This window comes from Lycium barbarum, chromosome 5 (genome assembly GCF_019175385.1).
Source record: "Lycium barbarum isolate Lr01 chromosome 5, ASM1917538v2, whole genome shotgun sequence".
NCBI classification, from domain to species: domain Eukaryota; kingdom Viridiplantae; phylum Streptophyta; class Magnoliopsida; order Solanales; family Solanaceae; genus Lycium; species Lycium barbarum.
The window spans coordinates 8,109,141-8,131,531 of NC_083341.1; the positions used below are offsets into that span (position 1 = coordinate 8,109,141).

The 22,391-nt window shown below is 36.9% G+C and overlaps 2 protein-coding genes and 1 long non-coding RNA gene across 3 annotated transcripts; 2 read left to right on the top strand and 1 right to left on the bottom strand.

Annotated features, from left to right (window-relative positions):
- The first annotated feature begins 9,076 nt into the window (after window positions 1–9,076).
- LOC132642258 (uncharacterized) lies at window positions 9,077–10,730 on the top strand. The gene is made up of 3 exons (XR_009583075.1): window positions 9,077–9,363; window positions 9,446–9,526; window positions 10,120–10,730. It is a non-coding gene; the product is annotated as an uncharacterized LOC132642258 (long non-coding RNA).
- An 859-nt stretch (window positions 10,731–11,589) lies between these two features.
- LOC132639152 (DELLA protein RGL2-like) lies at window positions 11,590–13,167 on the top strand. The gene has a single exon (XM_060355634.1). The coding sequence runs from the start codon at window positions 11,590–11,592 to the stop codon at window positions 13,123–13,125; it is 1,536 nt and encodes a 511-aa protein (XP_060211617.1). The 3' UTR covers window positions 13,126–13,167.
- Window positions 13,168–14,508: 1,341 nt separating this feature from the next.
- LOC132640330 (DNA-directed RNA polymerases II, IV and V subunit 9B) lies at window positions 14,509–19,988 on the bottom strand. Its single transcript, XM_060356882.1, has 4 exons — window positions 19,832–19,988; window positions 19,656–19,731; window positions 15,719–15,877; window positions 14,509–14,900 (listed from the first exon to the last, which is right to left on the bottom strand). The coding sequence occupies exons 1-4, from the start codon at window positions 19,957–19,959 to the stop codon at window positions 14,820–14,822; spliced, it is 444 nt and encodes a 147-aa protein (XP_060212865.1). The 5' UTR covers window positions 19,960–19,988; the 3' UTR covers window positions 14,509–14,819.
- Between the last annotated feature and the right edge of the window lie 2,403 nt (window positions 19,989–22,391).

Genomic DNA, 22,391 nt, shown 5'->3' on the forward strand with positions numbered 1-22,391 from the left:
CCTGGATAAAATCAAGGCCATCGAGGATATCGAGGTAGTGAATAATGTCAAAGGAGTACAGAGGCTCACCGGAAGGATAGCGGCGTCGAGTCGCTTCATATCGAGGTCATCGAACAAGAGTCATCGTTTCTTCTCCTTACTGAGAAAGAAGAACGACTTCGTTTGGACACCAGAGTGCCAAGAAGCTCTACAAGAATTGAAGAGGTACTTGTCTAGCCCCCTATTGCTGCACACACCGAAGGCGGACGAGATGATTTTTCTCTACCTTGCTGTCTCCGAGATAGCGGTAAGTGGCGTTTTGATCCGAGAAGAATCAGGTACGCAATTCCCTATCTATTACGTGAGTAGAACTTTGGGGGATGCGGAGACCCGTTATCCCCATTTGGAAAAATTGGCATTGGCACTAGTAAGCGCTTCTAGAAAGCTCAAACCCTATTTTCAATGCCATCCAATATGTGTAGTAACTACTTACCCTCTGAAAAATATCATGCATAAACCGAAATTGTCGGGTAGGTTAACCAAATGGGCTGTAGAAATTAGCGGTTATGATATCGAGTATAAACCTCGAACGGCCATCAAATCCCAGATCTTGGCCGACTTCGTGGCAGATTTTACCTCGGCTATGGTCCCCAAGGTCGAGAGAGAGATTCTGCTGACCTCGGGAAAGGCCTCGAGCATTTGGTCTCTACATACGGACGGAGCTTTGAACCTCAAAGGTTCCGGGCTAGGGATCGTCCTTAGGACCCCTGCCGGGGATGCCATTCGACAGTCCATTAGAACTGCTAAATTGACTAACAATTAAGCCGAGTATGAGGCTATGATTGCAGATTTGGAATTGGCTCAAAGTATGGGGGCCGAAATAATCGAGACAAAATGCAATTCGCTTTTGGTCGTGAACCAGGTGAACGGCGTCTTCGAGGTCAAAGACGAACGGATGTAGAGGTATCTTGAAAAAACCCAAGTGGTATTTCATCGATTTAAAGAATGGACCATGCAGCACATACCGAGGGAGCAGAACAGAGAGGCCGATGCATTGGCAAATTTGGGATCCTCGGTCGAAGGGGAGGAAATCAACCCCGGGGCGACGGTGCACTTGTCGAACACAGCCATAGAAAATGGACACGCTGAAATAAACACTATGGGTTTAACTTGGGATTGGCGCAACAAATACATCGACTATTTGCGTGATGGTAAGCTCCCAAACGACCCAAAGGAATCACGGTCGCTAAGGACCAAGGCTGCCCGTTTTTGCTTGGTAGACGGCCATTTATCTCGGCGGTCTTTCTTCGGACTGCTGGCCAAGTGTTTGGGCCCCGGGGAGACGGAGTACGTGATGAGAGAGGTCCACGAAGGAACATGCGGCAATCACTCCGGTGCCGATGCTCTGGTCCGAAAGATTACCAGGGCCGGTTACTATTGGAACCAAATGGACGAAGACTCAAAAACTTTTATCCGTAAATGCGATGGGTGTCAAAGGCATGCTCTGATGATTCATCAGCCCGGAGAACTGTTGCATTTGGTGGTGTCACCCTAGCCTTTCATGAAGTGGGGAATGGACATCGTCGGCCCGTTACCATGGACACCAGGTAAAGACCGTTTCATTTTGTTTATGACTGATTATTTCTCCAAATGGGTTGAAGCGCAGGCCTTTGAAAAAATCAGAGAAAAGGAGGTCATCGACTTCATATGGGATCACATCATTTGTCGCTTTGGCATCCCCGCCGAGATAACTTGTGACAACGGGCCCCAGTTTGTGGGCGGCAAAGTCAGCAAATTTCTCGAAGGGTTGAAGATCAAGAAAATTGTATCAACTCCGTATCACCCATGTGCAAATGGACAAGCGGAATCCACGAACAAGACAATAATCATATTTGTTGTGTTCAATTCTTGCATTACTTCAATCGAGTAACATCCATATATTAGCGAACATAAAAGCATATAGCAAACCACTGATTATCATTGCTCTCGGCGTCTTATATCCACATTTGTATCTTTCTTTTATCAAGTAGATTAAGACTTAACCACATATTTTATACCCACTCACAAATTCAATTGATTATCTAAATTCGGGGTAAACACATGTAATAACTTGTTTTATGAATGTTATAACCTTTATATTTTGTAAAAGAATCCAAGCATTCAACCCAAAATCTATAAGCTATTAGTGCAGTATTCTCAACATGCACGTGCGTGTAACCCGCTTATATAGTTGACAGGTGAAGTTGTTTTTTTTTTTCTTTTTTCTCTTTGTTGCCATTTTTTCCTTCGAGACTAGAGAAAGAGGAAGCTCAATAGGAGTGGGTCTAGAGCAGAGAGAGACATGTTAGACTCAACAAGCTTATGAGTGGACGCAGAGCATTGTTAGTGGCACGATGTACTGAACTGTATGTGTGTGTATAGAGAATATCAACAGGCTCACAAAAGTTTGATTCTTTAAAAGAACCTGAGCATCCAACCAAAAAACTTATTAAGTAGGTGTTTGCCCATGCGTTTTCAAACCATGATTTGAAATCATGACCCCAAACCAACGTTTGGACATGCGTTTTCACTCATGGCTTCAAACTCCAAATCATCCAAAAAGGCATGATTTGGGGTTTGAAACCATGGTTTCAACTTTTTTAAATATAAAATTTAACTCATAAATTTATATTTTATAAAAAAAGACTCATAAGTTGATAGATATTTTTAACAGTTACCCCCATCAATCATTTACCAATCTCATTAACTTCCACTAACCTTTATTTATGTCTGCCAACCTTTAATTTATGTGGGAGGATTATATTAAAGAGTAGTTACATTACTATTAATGTTAAATTTTCGTTTTTATTGAACTAAAGTTTGATTAATTGATGTTGTATTTTTTAGAAAGGCCTTCTAGTAGTGTACTAATTTTGTTATGAACTATGACTTGCTCATTTGGTAAGATTGTATAAGAATTGAGAATGTTTTGATAGTTTTCACAATTTGTAGGGTTTTTATGTCTGTAAGAGAAAATACAACTTAAAATATCCAAATTGCATGTCCAAACATAGTTTCAAACCGTCTCCAAATGGGGCCTAAGTAGGGGTTTGGACATGCGATTTGAAATCATAGTTTGAAACCATGAGATGAAATCAGCGTTTGGACATGCATTTCAAACCATGGTTTGAAATCCCAAATTATCCAAAAAGGCATAATTTGGGGTTTCAAAATCTATATAATAATATAAAGCAGGGCACTAGACTTGCCACATGGCACCTCTCATTAATCAGGAAATGTATTTATCTTTTTTATCAATTTTTTGGGGTTTGACTCTATTTTTAACACAATAAAATCAATTATTATATGGAGAAAAGGAGTTATATTGTGAATTCTGATGGATGTCCATCAATTTACTTGGACATTAAGTCTTTTGGGCATCACGTGGCTTGGCCACTAAAGGATGGACAATTTACTTGGCCATTAAGTATTTTGGCCATCACTTGGCTTGGCCACTAAGGGAACGTGGCCTCCAAGCCTTTCCCTGATTGGCTTGGCCACCAAGCTGTTCTCTTTTCCCTTCTATAAATAGGAGGCTCACTTATACATTTGGATATCAGTTTAAAAAGTTGAATAATATATCGGTCTCTCTCTATATACTTGTTTTGGTGTATTTACTTTATAGTTTTTTATTTCATAACACGTTATCAGCACGAGACTCTGTTATCTCGAGCAAATACTTTAAAAGCCTCGAAGGTATTGACTTTCTTTTTCCTTTAACTAATGGAAAATCTTACTAAACGTGAATTTGTAGCCTTAGATATATCCGGCAATAGCTATATGTCTTGGATTCTTGATGTCGAGATTCACCTTAATGCGATGGGTCTGGCAGACACCATCAAAAATAAAAATGTGGCATCAGACCAAGACCGTGCCAAGGCAATGATATTCCTCCGCCATCATCTTGATGAGAATTTGAAAATGAAATATCTCACGGTTAAAGATCCTCTTACGCTGTGGAATGATATGAGAGATAGATATGATCACCTGAAGATGGTCATACTACCACAAGCAAATTATGATTGGCTCCATTTAAGGCTACAAGATTTTAAATCTATTAAGGCATATAATTCTGCAATGTTTAAAATTATTTCTCAGTTAAAATTATATGGTCAAAATGTTACTGAGCATGATATGCTGGAGAAAACATTCTCCACTTTTCCCGCCTCCAGTATGCTCCTGCAGCAGCAATACCGAGAAATGAGGTTCAAGAAATATTGTGAACTCATTGCACATCTTTTAGTTGCTGAATAACATAACAAATTATTAATGAAAAATCATGAAAGTCGACCTACTGGTACTGCTCCATTCCCTGAAGTGAATGAGGCAACTTTCACAATTTTAGGCGTGGAAGAGGTCGTAGCCCCAGCTGTGGTCATGGCCGTGGTCGAGGAAGGAATTTTAATCATGATTCTCGTATTGCACCAAATAATACCCTTCATCACCAGCAGTGTAAAAAGAAGTAGGAAAAGCATGAAGCTGTGCAAAAGAAAAATTCAGAAAATAAATGCTTCTGATGTGGAGGGAAGGGGCATTGGTCACGTACCTGTCGTACGCCAAAGCACCTAGTTGAGTTGTATCAAGCCTCCCTCAAAAAGGCCGAAAATAATGCCGAAGCAAATTTCATTTCTGAAGATAATGTTGAACTCATGCATCTAGATGTGGCAGATTTCTTTGAACACCCTGAAGGGAAAATAGATCATCTGATCGGTGATGGATCTGTAATAACTTAGATATTTCATACATGTCGTTTGTATTAGCTAATGTGGTTATGTTTTCATAGTTATGTAAATGAGGTGTGTGTAATGCTTTGTTTAATAGTAATATATGTAATAAAGCGTGTGTAATGCTTTATCTAATCATAATATCTACTTCGATGTTTACTTTGTCTATTCTTTCGTTTTGAAGAATATATGGAAAATCCTCAAATATTATTTGGATCAGTGACCAATCATGAAGATATTTGTGTAATTTATAGTGGAACAACGCATGCCATATTCAAAGATGAGAAATACTTTTCTCACTTACTTAAGAAAAAGGGAAATGTTAGTACAATTTCTGGAAATTCGAAATTAATTGAAGGCTCCGGAAGAGCTACTATATTTCTACCTAAGGGGATGAAACTTGTTATAGAAGATGCATTATTCTCTTCTAGATCCCCAAGAAACTTGTTGAGTTTCAAAGATATCCGCCGTAATAGGTATCACGTCGAGACATTAAATGAAACAAATGATGAATATCTTATTATTACAAAGAATGTCTCCGGCCAGAAATATGTTTTGGAGAAATTACCAACTTTGTCTTCTGGCCTGTACTATACAGAAATTAGTACAATTGAAGCACACTTAATCGTAAACTAGAAGTTTAACGATTCAGGAACTTTTGTGCTTTGGCATGACCGAATGGGTCATCCTGGATCAATAATGATGAGATGAATTATTGAAAATTCAAATGGGCATCCACTTAAGAACCTGAAGATTCTTGAAAGTAGTGAATTTTCATGTGTCGCTTATCATCAGGGCAAATTGATAACCAGGCCATCACCAATGAAAGTTGACGTTGAATCCCCTGCTTTTCTAGAGCGTATACATGGGGATATATGTGGACCTATTCACCCATCTTGTGGATTATTCAAATATTTTATGGTTCTAATAGATGCGTCTTCGAGATGGTCTCATGTGTGCCTCATATCGTCTCACAGCCTAGCGTTTGCAAAATTATTGGCACAAATAATACGCTTAAGGGCACAGTTCCCAGATTATCCTATAAAGGCTATACGTCTTGATAATGCTGGAGAATTTACATCCCAAACTTTTGATGATTATTGTTTATCAGTTGAGATAAAGGTTGAACATTCTGTAGCTCATGTTCATACCCAAAATGGCCTTGCTGAGTCATTTATTAAGCGTTTGCAATTGATAGCAAGACCATTACTTATGAAAACACGGTTGCCTACAACTGTTTGGAGTCATGCTATCTTACATGCAGCATCCCTTATTCGTCTCAGACCGACTCATTATAATAAATACTCCCCGTCACAATTAGTATTTGGTCATGAACCAAATATTTCTCATCTTCAAATCTTTGGTTGTGTTGTGTATGTGCCAGTAGCACCACCACAACGCACTAAGATGATCCCCCAAAGAAGGTTAGGAATATGTGTTGGGTTTGAATCACCCTCTATTATTCGCTACTTTGAACCATTAATGGGAGATTTATTCACTGCACGATTTGCAGATTGTCGATTTGATGAAACAAATTTCCCACAATTAGGGGGAGAGAAAAAAGAAAAAACCAAAAGAGAAATTGCGTGGAAAGTTTCATCACTATCTCATTTTGATCCACGTGCCCCTATATGTGAGCAGGAGATCCAGAAGATCATCCACTTGCAGAAAATAGCAAATCAAATGCCAGACGGATTTACTGATTTGAAAAGAATAACTAAGTCGCATATCCCTGCAAAGAATGTGCCTATTCGAATTGATGTTCCAAAGGGACAATCTACTAGTGTCATAGCCTCTGAATCTTATCCACGCCTGAAGCGTGGTACGCCATTGGGCTCCAAGGATAAAAATCCTAGAAAAAGAAATACAAACAATGATCAGAATGACACTATGAAAGGATCTCATGAAGAGATTCAAGATCTGATTAATCCTGATATTCCTGAAGAAATCAGCAAACCCGAAACTCCAGTGATTAAAGAACTGTCATTAAGTTCTACTGGTGATGAGGTAAATTTTAATCGTTCGAAAATTGTGGTGAATAGTGTTTTGCATATAATATTGCACTTAATATTATGAAAGGCAGTGAGGATCAGGAACCTCAATCTGTCGAACAATGTCGACCAAGATATGATTGGCCAAAATGGCAAGAAGCAGTTCAATCAGAATTAAATTCACTTGCTAAGCGTGAGGTTTTTGGACCTGTAGTCCAAACGCCTAATGGTGTAAAACCAGTTGGCCACAAATGGGTCTTTGTACTGAAAAGAAATGAGAGAAATGAAATTGTGCGATACAAAGCACGCCTTGTTGCACAAGGATTCTCTCAAAGACTCGGCGTCGACTATGAAGAAATGTATTCACCAGTTATGGATGCTATAACATTTCGATATCTCATCGGTTTAGCTGTATATGAAACCCTTGAAATACATCTGATGGATGTGGTTACAGCTTATCTTTATGGCTCACTTGATAATGAAATTTATATGAAAATTCCTGAAGGATATAAAATGCCTGAAGCATTTGGTTTAAAGTCTCGGGAAATGTATTCAATCAGATTACAAAGATCATTATATGGTTTAAAACAATCAGGGCGCATGTGGTATAATCGCCTAAGTGAGTACTTGATAAATGAAGGATATATAAATGATGCCATTTGTCCATATGTTTTTATTAAGAAAACAAAATCAGGGTTCATTATACTTATTGTTTATGTTGATGACATAAACCTGATTGGAACTCCAGAAGAGCTCCAAAAGGCGATTGAATATTTGAAGGAAGAATTTGAGATGAAAGATCTTGGAAAGACAAAACTTTGTCTTGGTCTGCAAATTGAACATTTCGCAAAAGGGATCTTTATCCATCAATCTGCCTATACTGAGAAAGTTTTAAAACGGTTTTACATGGACAATGCGCATCCTTTAAGTACTCCTATGGTTTTTCGCTCACTTGAAGTAAGCAAAGATCCGTTCCGACCTCAGGAAAAAAACGAAAAGCTACTTGGTCCTGAAGTACCATATCTTAGTGCAATAGGTGCACTTATGTATCTTGCTAATTCTACAAGACCTGACATAGCGTTTTCTGTTAATTTACGAGCAATATATAGCTCTTCTCCTACACGAAGACATTGGAACGGAGTTAAGCATATATTGCGATATCTGAAAGGAACTAGCGATATTGGTCTGTTTTATGCTAACAATGGTAGTACAGATCTAGTTGGTTATGCAGATGCAGGTTATTTATCTGATCCACATAAAGCTCGATCTCAAACAAGCTATATGTTTACGTGCGGAGGTACTGCTATATCATGGCGATCCACAAAGCAGTCCATTGTTGCTACATCTTCGAATCATGCTGAGATAATAGCTATTCATGAAGCAAGTAGAGAATGTGTGTGGTTGAGATCAGTGATACATTTCATCAAAGAAAGATGTGGCTTGAAGTTGGTTGGTCGGTTGGTCACTACCCAGTGTAATCCCACAATAGTGCGGTCTGGGGAGGGTAAGATGTATGCAGCCTTACCCCTACCAGGGTAGGGAGGCTGTTTCCGATTGACCCTCGGCAACCCTTCTCCTTTATCCGGGCTTGGGACCGGCAATGTGAGCGAGCTCACACAGGCGGAGTTAAAGATGTGGCTTGAAGTGTGATACAAAAATACCCACAGTATTATATGAAGATAATGTTGCATGCATAGCTCAATTAAAAGGAGGTTTCATAAAAGGAGATAGAACGAAGCACATTTCACCAAAGTTATTCTTCACACATGATCTTCAGAAGAATGGTGATATTGATGTGCAACAAATCCATTCAAGTGACAATCCTGCAGATTTGTTCACCAAATCTTTACCAACTTCAACTTTTGAGAAGATGATATTCAAGATTGGAATGCGAAGACTCCGACATCTGAATTTTGGTCTTCGTCAGGGGGAGTGAAATACGTGTTGTACTATTTTTTCCTTAACCAAGGTTTTGTCCCATTGGGTTTTCTTGGTAAGGTTTTTAATGAGGCATCTCTCAAAGCGTATTACTAGATATGTGTACTCTTTTTTCTTCATTGGGACTTTTTCCCACAGAGTTTTTCCTAATAAGGTTTTAACGAGGCACATTATCTAATTAATGGACACCCAAGGAGGAGTATTGTGAATTCTGATAGATGTCTATCAATTTACTTGGCCATTAAGTCTTTTGGCCATCACGTGGCTTGGCCACTAAGGGAACGTGGCCTCCAAGCCTTTCCCTAATTGGCTTGGCCACCAAGCTGTTCTCTTTTCCCTTCTATAAATAAGAGGCTCACTTATACATTTGGATATCAGTTAAAAAAGTTGAATAATATATCAGTCTCTCTCTATATACTTGTATTGGTGTATTTACTTTATAGTTTTTTATTTCATAACAAGTTATTGTTTAGTTACAAGTCAATCGCACCGTCTCCCAATATTCTCTACACCTGCTTCAAACAAAAATCTTCACCGCTTCAGTTACAATGGCGCTAAAATCTGAGAATACATCAACAACCAACAATCAACAAAGGAAACAAATTCAACCCAGTTACCCATATGAAATAAAAACTTCAATTCCAGTTGCATTCAAGGAAGAGAAGAAATCACCATGGGAGAAAGATCTGAAGGTACGTACAAAGCTTCATCGTTGGTTGATCTTAGCCTTCATGTATCTCTGTATTAAATTATTTTTTGATATTTTCCAAGCAGGCCTTAATCCTTATATTGGTTTTCCCGATCCTTCTGTGAAAGTCGTCAGAGCAACAATTTATTCAACTATGGGATTCCACTGTAACTTTTTCTTTCTTTCTACTTGGCTTTCACATTGTTTGTCCTAACAGTGGAATTTATGACTGATGTTAAGAAACAATAGCGAAAAAAGAAGAAAACTGAGAATAACATCTGCAATTTGAACTTCACAAAATCAGAAGTACGTATTTTAGAGTTTCGAGGTGTTTGGTCAAGCTAAAATATCCGCTTTTGAGTAGTAGTAGTATTTGCTTGAAAAAAGCAGTGGTTCCCTATAAGCACTTTTGGAATTTTGGCCAAGAAAAATTACTACTCTAATATTAGCAAAAGTGTTTCTCAAATTGATTAGCCAAACACAAACTGCTACTTTTCAAATGTACTTTTTTGAAAAGCACTTTTCAAAATAAGCAGATTTTGAAAGTTTAACCAAACGGGGCTACAAGACAGTGCAGCATACTAGCAGAGAATTTGAATTTTTATGGTTTTTGATCCGTTTAGCTAGACGAGCCTATAGGCAGTATATACGGGCCATGTAAAACCATATAATAGTTGTTCGCCAGCCAAATAATTGTATGTCTAGTGAAGTAAAATCTGATTGGAAACACTGAGTACTTAAATTTTGTTACATTTTTCAGGTTAGCGTGTTTCCTTGAGTCGCGGGTCTATCGAAAACAGTCTCTCTACCTCTCAAAGGTAAGGGTAAGGTCTACATACACTTTACCCTCTCCAGAACCTACTTGTGGGATTACATTGGGTATGTTGTTGTATTTCACGTTTGCGGGTAACTTGGATAAGAAAACAGTTTGTTGTTGAAGTTTGAATGATCATTCTTATTTGCACAATTATGTCACCAAGTTCTTTTGAATTGGCATAATGGAAGTCGAGACCTGTTCAAGACAGTCAGTATAATACCAACTTTTAGGAAGACAAGCAAACAGATGTTCATCTGAGAATTCTACTCACTCAAGCTAATGCACATCATTTTCACTGCCAGGGGTGGAGTCAGGGTACTGCAAGCAGTGACAGAGCTAGAAATTCAAACAAGGGAATTCAGAAAAACTTATGCCAGAGGAATTCAACAACTTATATATATGCGGAAAAAAAAATTGTTTTTATTACCTATTCACATAGTATGATTTTTCAACAAGGGGATTCAATTGAACCCCCTTAGCTTGCACCCCTCTGCCTCCACCCCTGATTGTAATGATGTTCATCTGAGGATTCTACTGTATATACAAGGTCAAAATTATTTTTTAGGTACATATAGCAGATGTTGAATCGCTTTGCTTCTTCCAATAGATACTTTTTTTTTATTTTAAATTCTCTTAGTGAAAATCCTGAATCTGCACTCACCTTGGTTTCAAATCTGGCAAAAAAAAAAAAAAAAAACACCATTCAAAGTGCTGTGTTTGTGTTGACTCCTAACCTTTTCCAATCTTATATGCAATCTATTTTCTTTCATTTGAACATTTTGTCTTTCATCTTATTCTGTTTCCTTTCTCTTTTTCAATTTTCCCCCTGAAATAGACAAATTAAGTATTGTTAGTTGTATAGCATATCGTTTGTTTTGTTGCTACGTGGCACCATAAGTGACTCTTGTTGTGAACTTGGTATTAAATATAATCTTCACATAGATTATCTAGGGACTCCTATTTAATAATTTTATATTAGAATCATAATACTAAACTACATAGGACGGCAAAGATACATTTGGACTTATCATATTTCTTATTTCTTACTTAAAATTTTACAGTAAAGCAGAAAGCTGCTTCCTCAGTCGTGACTTAGTGAATTCCAAATTATTTTCGCATACATGTAGTTCTATTGTAAAAATTGACTGCAATGAAACACTTTGAACAGAAAATATCGAAGACGTTGGTATCAAGGCTATTGTTTTTTCAAGTGATTACGTACTTGAATACGTTTATTTTGGTTGCTTTAAGGTTCATATCATAGTCAATATCAAAGTGTTGGATATAGAAGACAATACCATCAAAATCTCCAAAACATTCTCATATAAAATTATAAACATGGATTTCACTAGTTAGCATATGTTGGGAAGACAGTCAGGGTTGCCTTTCAATACTTCTATGATTTTGAGTAAAATGTTCCATTTTGATCAACCTGACTTTGATTTTGTTAGTCTTGATGACTGGGATTTTGATGTTATTCCTCTACAACATCAATCCGATGTGGAAGAAACATCGAAATCACATGAGATTACTGAACCAAAGAAGAAAGTTGGATCTCAATTGCCTTCAGCACTTAAGATCCTGAATGATTATGACACAACAAAGTTCAGAAGATCAAAGACAGAAAAGAAAAACATCATTAATATGCAAACAAATAATGAATGCAAGCTATCTACCGATGAAATCCTTCGTTTGGGTGCTGAGAAGTTCATTCAATCGTTTACTATAGCAGGTGATCAAGAAGCATATCCGTTTAGCCATCTGTTTGCTAGCTCGTTTCTTGGCCTTTTGGTGGAAGACACCAGAAGTGTGGCTCTCGTCGAAAATCTTCTTGCTTCTGCTGAGAAAGTAGAGCAGAAGCAGTTTGATCGCGCGAGAAGGCTTCTTAATGAGTGTGACAAGTCTTGTTCCAACACTGGAAATCCAATTCAGAGATTGGTATACTATTTTTCTCAAGCACTTCATGACAGAATTAACTATGAAACCGGAAGAGATTCATCGAAAGGAATTGAAATGAAGCGACTAGAACATATCGAGCATTCACTGATGAGCTTAGACCCCTTTTTGATTGCAGCACATCAAAGAATACCTCTGTCTCAGGTGACTCAATTTGCTGCTGTTCAAGCCATCATAGATCATGTAGCAAAATCGGACAAGGTTCATATAATCGATCTCGAGATTGGAAGTGGGATGCAATGGACAATCTTGATGCAAGCTCTTGCAACACATCAATGTGAATCTGAATCATCACTTAAACATATCAAGATAACTGCTTTATGCACCAAATTAAGGCACAAAATCGATGAAACATGTGAGCGATTAACGAGCTTTGCAGAATCCTTGAACTTGTCCTTTTCCTTCAATATTGTGATGGTTGAAGATATCATGGAACTAAAGCAAGAAGATTTCGAGCTAGATGATGAGGAATCAATTGCTATCTTCGCGCGATACATCCTCATGAGAATGTTAGCGCGACAAGACAAGCTAGATTCTTTGATGAGAGTGATTAAAGGTATTAATCCTCGAGTAATGATCGTTATAGAGGTTGAAGCAAACCATAATTCACCAGTATTCGTGGACCGGTTTGTGGAAGCTCTTTTTTTCTACGGTGCATTTTTTGACTCGTTGGAGGATTGCATGAAGGACGATGAACGAAGCAGGACAGCTACAGAATCAGAACACTTGAACCAAGGGATTAGGAGCATTGTGGCAAATGAGGGTGAGGAAAGGACCATCAGACACGTAAAAATTGACGTATGGAGGGTATTTTTCACGCGATATGGGATGGAGGAAGTGGAGCTGAGCATGTCATCGTTGTATCAGGCAAACCTGGTGCAAAAGAATTTTGCTCGTGGGAGTTCTTGCACATTGGAAATGAACAACAATTGTCTACTCATTGGATGGAAAGGAACCCCTCTCAATTCAGTTTCTGCATGGAAATTCTCTTGACATGTAATAACTTGTTTTATGAATGTTATAACGTTAATATTCTGTAAAAGAATCCAAGCATTCAACCCAAAATCTAAAGCTATTAGTGCAGTATTCTCAACATGCACGTGCGTGGAACCCGATTTTAAGGTTTACAGGTCAAGTTGATTCTTTTTTTTTTCTCTTTGTTGCCATTTTTTCCTTCGAGACTAGAGAAAGAGGAAGCTCAATAGGAGTGGGTCTGGAGCAGAGAGAGACATGTTAAGACTCAACAAGCTTGTGAGTGGACGCAGTCACGCAGAGCAGTGTTAGTGGCACGATGTACTGAACTGTATGTATGTGCATAGAGAAGATCAACAGGCTCACAAAAGTTTGATTATTTAAAAGAAGTCAAGCCCATCGACAGACACCTGTGGTCGTGCACTTTTTTCACTTGAGCACCTAAAGTGACCCTTATTTCATTTAGACACTTTAGGTGGGTCATTCCTATTCCACTTAGAGACTTTTTGCACCGTTATCGGAGTAAAACCAACACCAAAGGAGGCGCCACCTCATTGCACATCCAACAAGCCCAAAAGCCCCAATTTTTAATAGTCAAAACTCCACGAATTTATAAATTAGTGAATTTACAATTAAAATGAGTTGACACAATTTAAATGAGCTGGCACAATTTAATTGGCCACTTAATTCACATAGGAGAGGACTGGTGTTGGTTTTGTTCCGATAACGGTGCAAAAAGTGTCTAAGTGGAAAGAAGTGAACGACCACATGTATTTATCGATGGGTTTGGCCTTAAAAGAACCTGAGCATCCAACCGAAAAACTTAAGCCTAGGACTCTTTAAGTTCCTATAAAATCCTTACACAATCGATCAGGGAAAAGTGTAGCATACTCAAGTCGATTGTTCATCAAAAAGGAGTAAAGAAAAGTTGGTGTCTTTCTAGCGACACTACCAATAATATTTGGCAATTGATGCCGAACAATCTTTGTAGGTTTATTTTCTTTCTATTCAAACTGTATTGCAACCATATGAGATCATTTTGTTTCATGTTTAAGTTGATGAAGGAAAACAAGAAAGTTGATGATGTCCAAGTGGTTCGTTAGTTATATGACTCGTTAGAAATGTTCTTTTAATTATATACCAGTTCATTTCAAACGATTATTTATATTAAGACGTAGACGATTGGTAACATAAAATGTAAGACCATCATTGCAAGGTCATTTTTTTCCATTCAAATTGTAACTGGTTATTTCGTACCATTTACACCATTGCAGTTTGCAACTAAATTTATTATCAAGGCATATAATTAAGTGGTAACCATTGAAGTTTACCCCATAATGTGTTGGTTCAGTTTTCAATCACCGACAAGTCTTTTGGCAGGGGCATATCTGGATATACAACTAATAATGCAAAATAACCAAATGAATTAACAGGTTAAGTTCTTCAAAATATAGAAACAACATAGTTGAGTTATGTTTTAAAGCCAGAAACATTAGTACTACTCACAGTATGGCTATTGGATAACAGAAACTTTGCGCAAGTTTCAGAATTTCGCCTAAATAATTAACATGTGTTCCAATCCAACACAGGAAAGGATTCATTACAGTGTACACGCACTACATGACGAACAGTTGCAGTATTTTCCTTTTGTTCAGAATTAGTTTTTTGAAGACATCAAGAACTAACAGTGCACCCACCATAACTCAAATGTGATCTCAATCCCTCCACCGGTGCCCACAGTTCGGGTTGCAGCAAACAAAGAAGAGTGTCATACCTTCTTCTCCCCTTGCAGTTGCCTGCACATATATAAACTATTTCAGATCACTGTATAACAATATCCACCAAACAGATACTGCATAACGAGCAAGCAAATACGGATCATTGCATAGATAAGTGCCTTCAGCTGATTTATCCAAAAAAGGAAGATAAGAGCCTTGATCATCGGTCATAATTTGTCTTCCAAATAAATAAGCAAATGGAAGCTCCTGACAGACCACAATCTAATGAGGTATGAGAGGAAATAATACAACAGAAAGGATGATGTTATCTAGAGAAGCTAGAAGGTACTCAGAATGTTCACTTCTATATCATTCAGGTAGCAGAACTGTAAACTCCAAAAAAGGAAGTTCCGATACCCTAATTCCCAACCCAATGAGGTTCAAGATTTCTTCCGAAACTTTTTTGAAGGAACGATTTACTGGACCAGAAAGCTTGTAGGACGATTCTGTTGGGGAACAATAAAAAAATTTCTAGTAGGTGAGGACAATGAAATTCTCAAAGCACATATACAGATAGACCAAGCTCCTCCGGTTACAGGTTAACTTATCTGTGGCAACAAGTTACTTTTCCACCACAATCAGTTCGTTTTCTTTAAAATATACAAGTGGAAATCTCAACAAAACACAGCAGGATATAGTCACAATTAATTGCCAATGCCAGGGAAACTCCACAATTATTTACTTTCACCATAGATCGATAAAAGATCCCCATATGAAGCTTTAATTCCCCAGCCACTGAAACCAGAAACTCTAGCATATTTGTAAATCATGAAAGCAGTAATATGCAAGAAGTTGTGGCTTAAATACAAAAGAAAGCACAGACAAATGACAATGACCTGGAAGAAAACTGCTTCTCCATGACCACATTGAGCACATCGAACAGATTTTGTACGAGGCAAAGTTGGGTCTGCTGCTACATCCTGCAATACTTGTGTGCGTTCTGCAGCAGAATGATGTATCTCATTTCTGTACACACAATTGTTTTCAGCAGGCTCCTGAAAAGTATGATAATAAGTATTTAGATGGGACTCAAAGTTGACATCATATAGTGATAAAAATAAATATAACGCGAAGAACATACTCATGAGTGTCAAAAAGTTAGGGTACTGTTTCTAGCCCTTAGCAATTTAACTTCTATAGCTAGAATCAGCAGCACAAGTAAAGAGAGGCAAATAAGACAGACAAAGTAAAAGGATTTTTAGACAAGTCACCCGAATTCCATTTTGAATTAGAAATTTATTTGTCAAAACATAGGTGATTTAAAAAATTTAATGTGTAGAAGCACTCGCTCTTGGACAAAGGATTCCAGTTCGAACAAACAAAATTTCAGTACAGTAAAGAAAGCAAAGGAGCAAAAGTTCTACTGGATAACCTCCAATCAAATGATTAATTATTAATAATTAGATAGAGAAGTCTACTTGGACAAAAGATAGCTGGACAGCAAGGTAATCTTATACTTAATTAGCTTAAAGAATGAAGGGAACTCAACAGGCGAAATTAGGAAATGGAATATAATCACTAAATTTTTCCTTTATTAGTAAACACGATTCAAGGCAGCTTGAAAGATCTAGTAAAGATAAATAGACTGCTATATGGAGCAATCATTATGCAGCATTAGGTGAGAACGAGTATTCATCAGGAAAGAAACGGCCTTTGCTGGCAAAAGCTTGGTAAATTAAGAAGCACAAAGGGAAAGAAAACATGATGCATATATTGCGTATATCCACATAGGTGCCCCCATTGAAGGAACAAGATATACGGGCTAGTAATGGAAGGACAGTTGCAAGCTATTTAAATCCAATCTGGACACATATGGACCTGATACACTTAGTTGACAACATTCAGCATAAGAGTCAAGCTCCTCATATAGGGCCAATTTGGATTAGCTTTAAAAAAGCAGCTTACAAGCTGAAAATTTCAGCTTATAAGCCAAAAAAAAAATTGGGCTACCCCAACTTATTTTTTTGGGCTTACTTTAAGCACAAAATGGCTTATAAGTTGGCCAGCCAAACACTCAAAAAAGCTGAAAACAGCTTATGAGCTGTTTTCAGCAACTTATAAGCTAAGCCAAACGGGTTCATAGTATTTCTTCTTTTTTCCCATAAAGAGTCCATGCAACATAAGTATTTGTTTTCTTTTCTTTTCTTTTCTTTTTTTTTTTTTATAAAGAGAGTTTGTGTAACCTAAGTATTAGGTTCATCAGCTCAAAATATACGACTCACATAGTAGATAAATGGTGTTTGGGCTAGCTTGCGCACACCTCGACTATTCTACCGAGTATCTGCTACCTCCCACCAGCATAGGTACCGGATAACTCTGCCCACCAAGGCTTAGGCAGGCGGGATGAAATCACTAGTGTTTTGTCTCTAATGAGATTTGAACCTTGGTCTATAAGGTTTGCACCCACTTCACTGCGCACTAGGGCACACCCGTGACTTAGAGGTGAAGAAAATATCTTATTCAATACCCATCTAACAAGCGATCAGATGAAAAAGTTCAAGAAAATAAAAGGAGAAATGTAATAGCGTGTAGAAAACTAAAGATTGGCCTTGGCGATCAGATGATAGTTATGAGTTGATTCCTTTTTTCACTTTGCTCTTTATGTCACTTGAGTCAGTGTTATCAAAAGCGAAAAGCGCAAAAAAGCTCTAAGGTTAGCTGGGGCTTTAAGCGCAAAGCGCAAATAAAGCATGAGCTTTAGTGAAAAAAAGCGCAATGGTGCAAAATTACAAATATATGTATGTTTAGTCCAAGACTAATAATAGTAAGCATGAATAACAAATATATGGACAAAGAAACTCTAGAAACATTACGATAAAGTGAACTATCAATCATCTAGCATCACCTCTTCAAGAGAGACTCAATGGCAAGGAAAAGTATGTCTTAGAGCCTTGATGACGACACTGAAGCGCACATAAATCGAGGCGAAGCGCTCAACGAGTTTTGAGCCTCGCTTCAGGGCTTAAGCGCGCTTTAAGCATGCCTTTGACAACACTGACTTGAGCTCGGATTTCGAAGGAATACAGTAGACACGTATTTGCTAAGCCAACACAGACTTGCGCAAATGAGGCTCAAGGACCAAAAGGATTGGTTACAAAGACGACTTCAACAAAATAGCTTAACCATAAAATTCAGGAAATCCAAGTGCGAAGAGGGAAGAGTTTCGGATGTTTGGATTAATATATGCATGGATAAGACTGATGACTTTAAAGCAATAAATTTATTTCACATTTTGACACATAACGTTCGTTAACGAGTAAAACAAATCTGCAGGAGCATACTTTAATTTCTGGTTAAATGCACTAGGACATGTACATTGCAACTAAAAGTTCATACATCCAACAATTTGGAAACTCTACAAAACATATAAATAGAACCAAAAAAGGTCTTGTCCTAGTAGTCTAAGTATGAGAATAACAACTTGGAGATCCCAAACTCGAATCCCATCTATAACACACACTTGCTGGCCAAATATTACCATGGCAACTTGTGCTTGTGTGTTGGACAGGCTGCTCGATGAATTAGAGCACGCAAGCTGTCCCAAACACCACAAATATAACAATAAAATAGAAAGAAAAAAATCTCCCCTACATACTTATTTCAAAAGTTGTTAACTGAAATTGTTACAAAAGATTCAATCTTTCTAGAAAGAAAACCCACAAAGCTTCCTTTCAATTTCTACTAATAAGCCCAAATGCCAAAAAGAAAACTCACTCAACCCTAAACCCTATTTGTACTACTATACAATTTACAAATATACAAAATTCCCTCAGAAAATGCTAACGTATTTCTTTCTCATTACCTAATTTGGGAAATGCAAGTACCCCATATAATGCTGGAGGTACCACAAGCTACCATAATACACCATGTAAAAAAACTAAAAAAAATAAGCTATATTTATTTTTTCAAATTATTTAATCAGTATTCCAAGTGAATTCCGGTTCTTGAATTCCAAGTTCATTGTCTCCTCCCTACCCACCCAATTCCCCCAGCCCCCACGCCTTGACCATCCCACCCCGCGTATTCCAAGTGAATTCCGGTTCATAAGTGAATTCCAAGTTCATTGTCTCCTCCCCACCCACCCAACGCCCCCACGCCTTGACCATCCCACCCCGCATATTCCAAGTGAATTCCGATTCATAAGTGAATTCCAAGTTCATTGTCTCCTCCTCACCCACCCAACACCCCCACCCCTTGACCATCCCACCCCGCGTATTCCAAGTGAATTCCGGTTCATAAGTGAATTCCAAGTTCATTGTCTCCTCCCCACCCACTCAACGCTCCCAACCCCCACCCTGAACCCCACTCCCCACCCCATCCCACCCCGTGTTTTGCTAGATTACATATCAATGCTCTTTTTAAAAAAAAAAAAATTGGTAACTGTAATTACATATAAATGCTCTTGGGATAAAAAAATTTGCTTACTTACAAAACACTAGAAAATAAATAAGAAATAGACTTGTTTTCCAAGAAAACATTTTCTAGGAAAACATTTTCGTTCGTACCAAACACACCCTAAGCTTCCTTGCAATTTCTACTAATAAGTCCAAATGCCAAAAGAAAACTCACCACATTTAGGATTTCCTTCACTAACCCCTAAGCCCTATTTTGTAGCACTATCAAATAAACAATCTTCACTCACAAAAAAACTAAGCCATTTTTTCTCATTGCCTAAGTGGGAAATCCAAGGTACCCCATATCATGCAGGAGGTACCACAAGCTACCAAAAAAATTTAAAAAAAAAAAAAACTAAAGAAGAATAAAGGGTAAAACCTGATGGTCACAATTTCTGCAAGCATAAAGGAGGATCTTTTGCTCCTTATCTTCTTTGGGATACAAAATGTTGTTACTGCAAAACAAATTCAAGAATATAAAAAAATGGTTACCATTTTTTTTTTAAGTTAACAATAATTAATGTAATGAAGAAATTAAGTGGAAAATAAACAAACCATTCTCGGCAAAATTTCATAGTACTCATTTTTCCAAGTTTTTTTTTTTCTTTTGAATTTTGTATTTTTTTAGAGAGAAAAATGAGGATTTGTTCCAAGTTCTTGATTTTGGGTTCTTGAAAGCTCATGGGTTTTTTATGGAGGTTTAAGGAATGTATTCTTTACTTTCTTTTAATTATAGAGGAACCCATGAACTGTGGGAAATTATACTAAGGGCCCAATTTTTGACTTTTCAAGAATTTCTTCTTTAAATCTATAAAACTATCTATATATTTCTTCTTTATGCGAAATTCACCGCATTTGTCTTTCATTAATAGTTTGGTTCAATAATATATGTATTGTTACTTAATTGGTAAAAAATGTCTTTATGTCGAACAAAATTTAATAGAAGACTAATAAGTTCATATTTTTGGACGTAAATGCTTACTTTAAGAGCATATTTGGTCCAATAATTATGCAAAAATTTGTAAAGTTGTATTTTTGAGGCAATTTGGTTAAATTGTAGCGAATTTTCTCACCAATTTAAGACATCACATAGGCGCATTATGACCCATTTTAAAGCAATTTAACTTGCCATTATGCATAATTTAAATTAGAAGTTCTAGATAAAGACACGGCAATCATAATGTTATAAAATAAGAATGATTGCAATTAAGGCAGGCAAAAAGCAGGATCTTATGCTCATTATCTTCCTTTGGATACAAAATGTTGTTACTGCAAGCAAATTCATGAGAAAAAATGGTGTTAATAATAATTAATGTTAAGAAGAAATCAAGTGGAAATTAAATAAACCATTCTCGGCAAAATTTCACAGTACTCATTTTCTCAAGTTTTTTAGAGAGAAAAATGAGTGATTTGTCCAAAGTTCTTGCTTTGGGTTCTTGGAGGGTTATGTAGTTTTAATGGAGGTTTAAGGAATATATTATTTACTTCCTTTAATTATAGAGGAACCCACGAACTGTGGGAAACGATACTAAGGCGCCAAATATTTTATTTTAGGAGAATCTTCTTCTTGATGTAAAATAATACGGCACATAATTTAAGAAAAAAAAAAGTTTTTTGAAATTTGTGATCCAAAATAAATTTTTAATATTTGTGTGATCGTAAATCATCTCATAAAGTTAAACTATTTTTAAATATAGAAAGATGACAAGTGTGCAACATAAACTGAAACAGAGGAAGTAATAGAAAAAAGAAGAAGAGGTAGAAAGAACCGTAGATATTCCTATTCTCAATAATATAGAGTTATTGATTGGGCTTTGGGTATTCTATCTCATGACACACATTAATTGTTTTATCTTGTTAACAAAAGTTTAACAAATTTGGATTCTAGCAAGTAAATTCCTTTCTTCCCCTTCTTTCTCCATCTTCTTCTCCTCTTTTTCCCCGTTTTTTCACATTGCTTATTTGCTATTGTAATTGTGCGGGTACTGTTTCATTAGTTTACATTATACATTATTAATGATTTGTATTTTGGTTTGGATGGAGAAACTGAAGAACAACATTGTTGAATTTTTTCAGCTTGGAAAAAACTTGTTAAAAATGGCAAAATGGCTGTATATCAGATATCGATAGGATTGATATTAGAAGGATGTATATCAAATTTGGAGTTGGTTTACATCAATTTTGAAGCAAAAGCGTGTTGCAAAATTTTTACACCACATGTTATGATAACCCATCAGAATTTTGTAATCAATTTTGATTGGGATTTCAGCTACAAACACTAAAAAAGATCCCAGCTATCCTAATTGGCCCAAAAATTAACGATCACCAGAATTGTTATTAAGGCAACTCTTGTAGATGAAAAGATCCAACGGTACATTGGGATTTAAGGCAAGTCTTGCACAATATCAATTAAGAATTAATTCTGGCGACCCGTCAAGATTTTGCCTCAAATTATGGTGAAAAGGTTTTTTTTGGCACATTTTTTAACAAGGTTAAAATTTAAAGGTATCACTAAAAGATCCTATTTGTGCAAATTACTCATTAAAATGTGACTAAATTATTAATTTTGAGATTGTGACAATCTTTGGTCATGAATTGTCACGGCCAGCCTTTGAAAAAGCTAGTGTTAATTTTTATCCCAATTAAGAAAAGTTATGCAAATAGATAAATTTGTCATGAATTTTCCATTCTCTTCCTCCTTCTCATCATCCTCCCTCTCCTTCAGATGTGTAGTCAATAATTAAAGACCTATAGCGTATTTGTGATTATTGTTGATGGTTTTAGTAAATAAGATGCGAAAAATATCATTATTGGGTTTTATTAGATTGTTTGTTGAAGAATACAAAGTGTGTATTTGTCCCAGTTACCGTTAACCAATTTTGCACAGAGTTCATCTTGACTGAATCAATTACTTCTGTATTGGCAATCGCTTCCATAATAGACTTTTTGCAAGTTGTGCAGGTAAATTTATACTATCAGACCAATAAATTTTGACATAGCCGCTAACAAATCCACTAAGAACACCTATTGTCCTTGAGTTGGATTTAAATTGTGTATGCTGAATATACCTATGTATTAGATTGCAATTTGAAACCATGTGTATTAGATCGTTTCG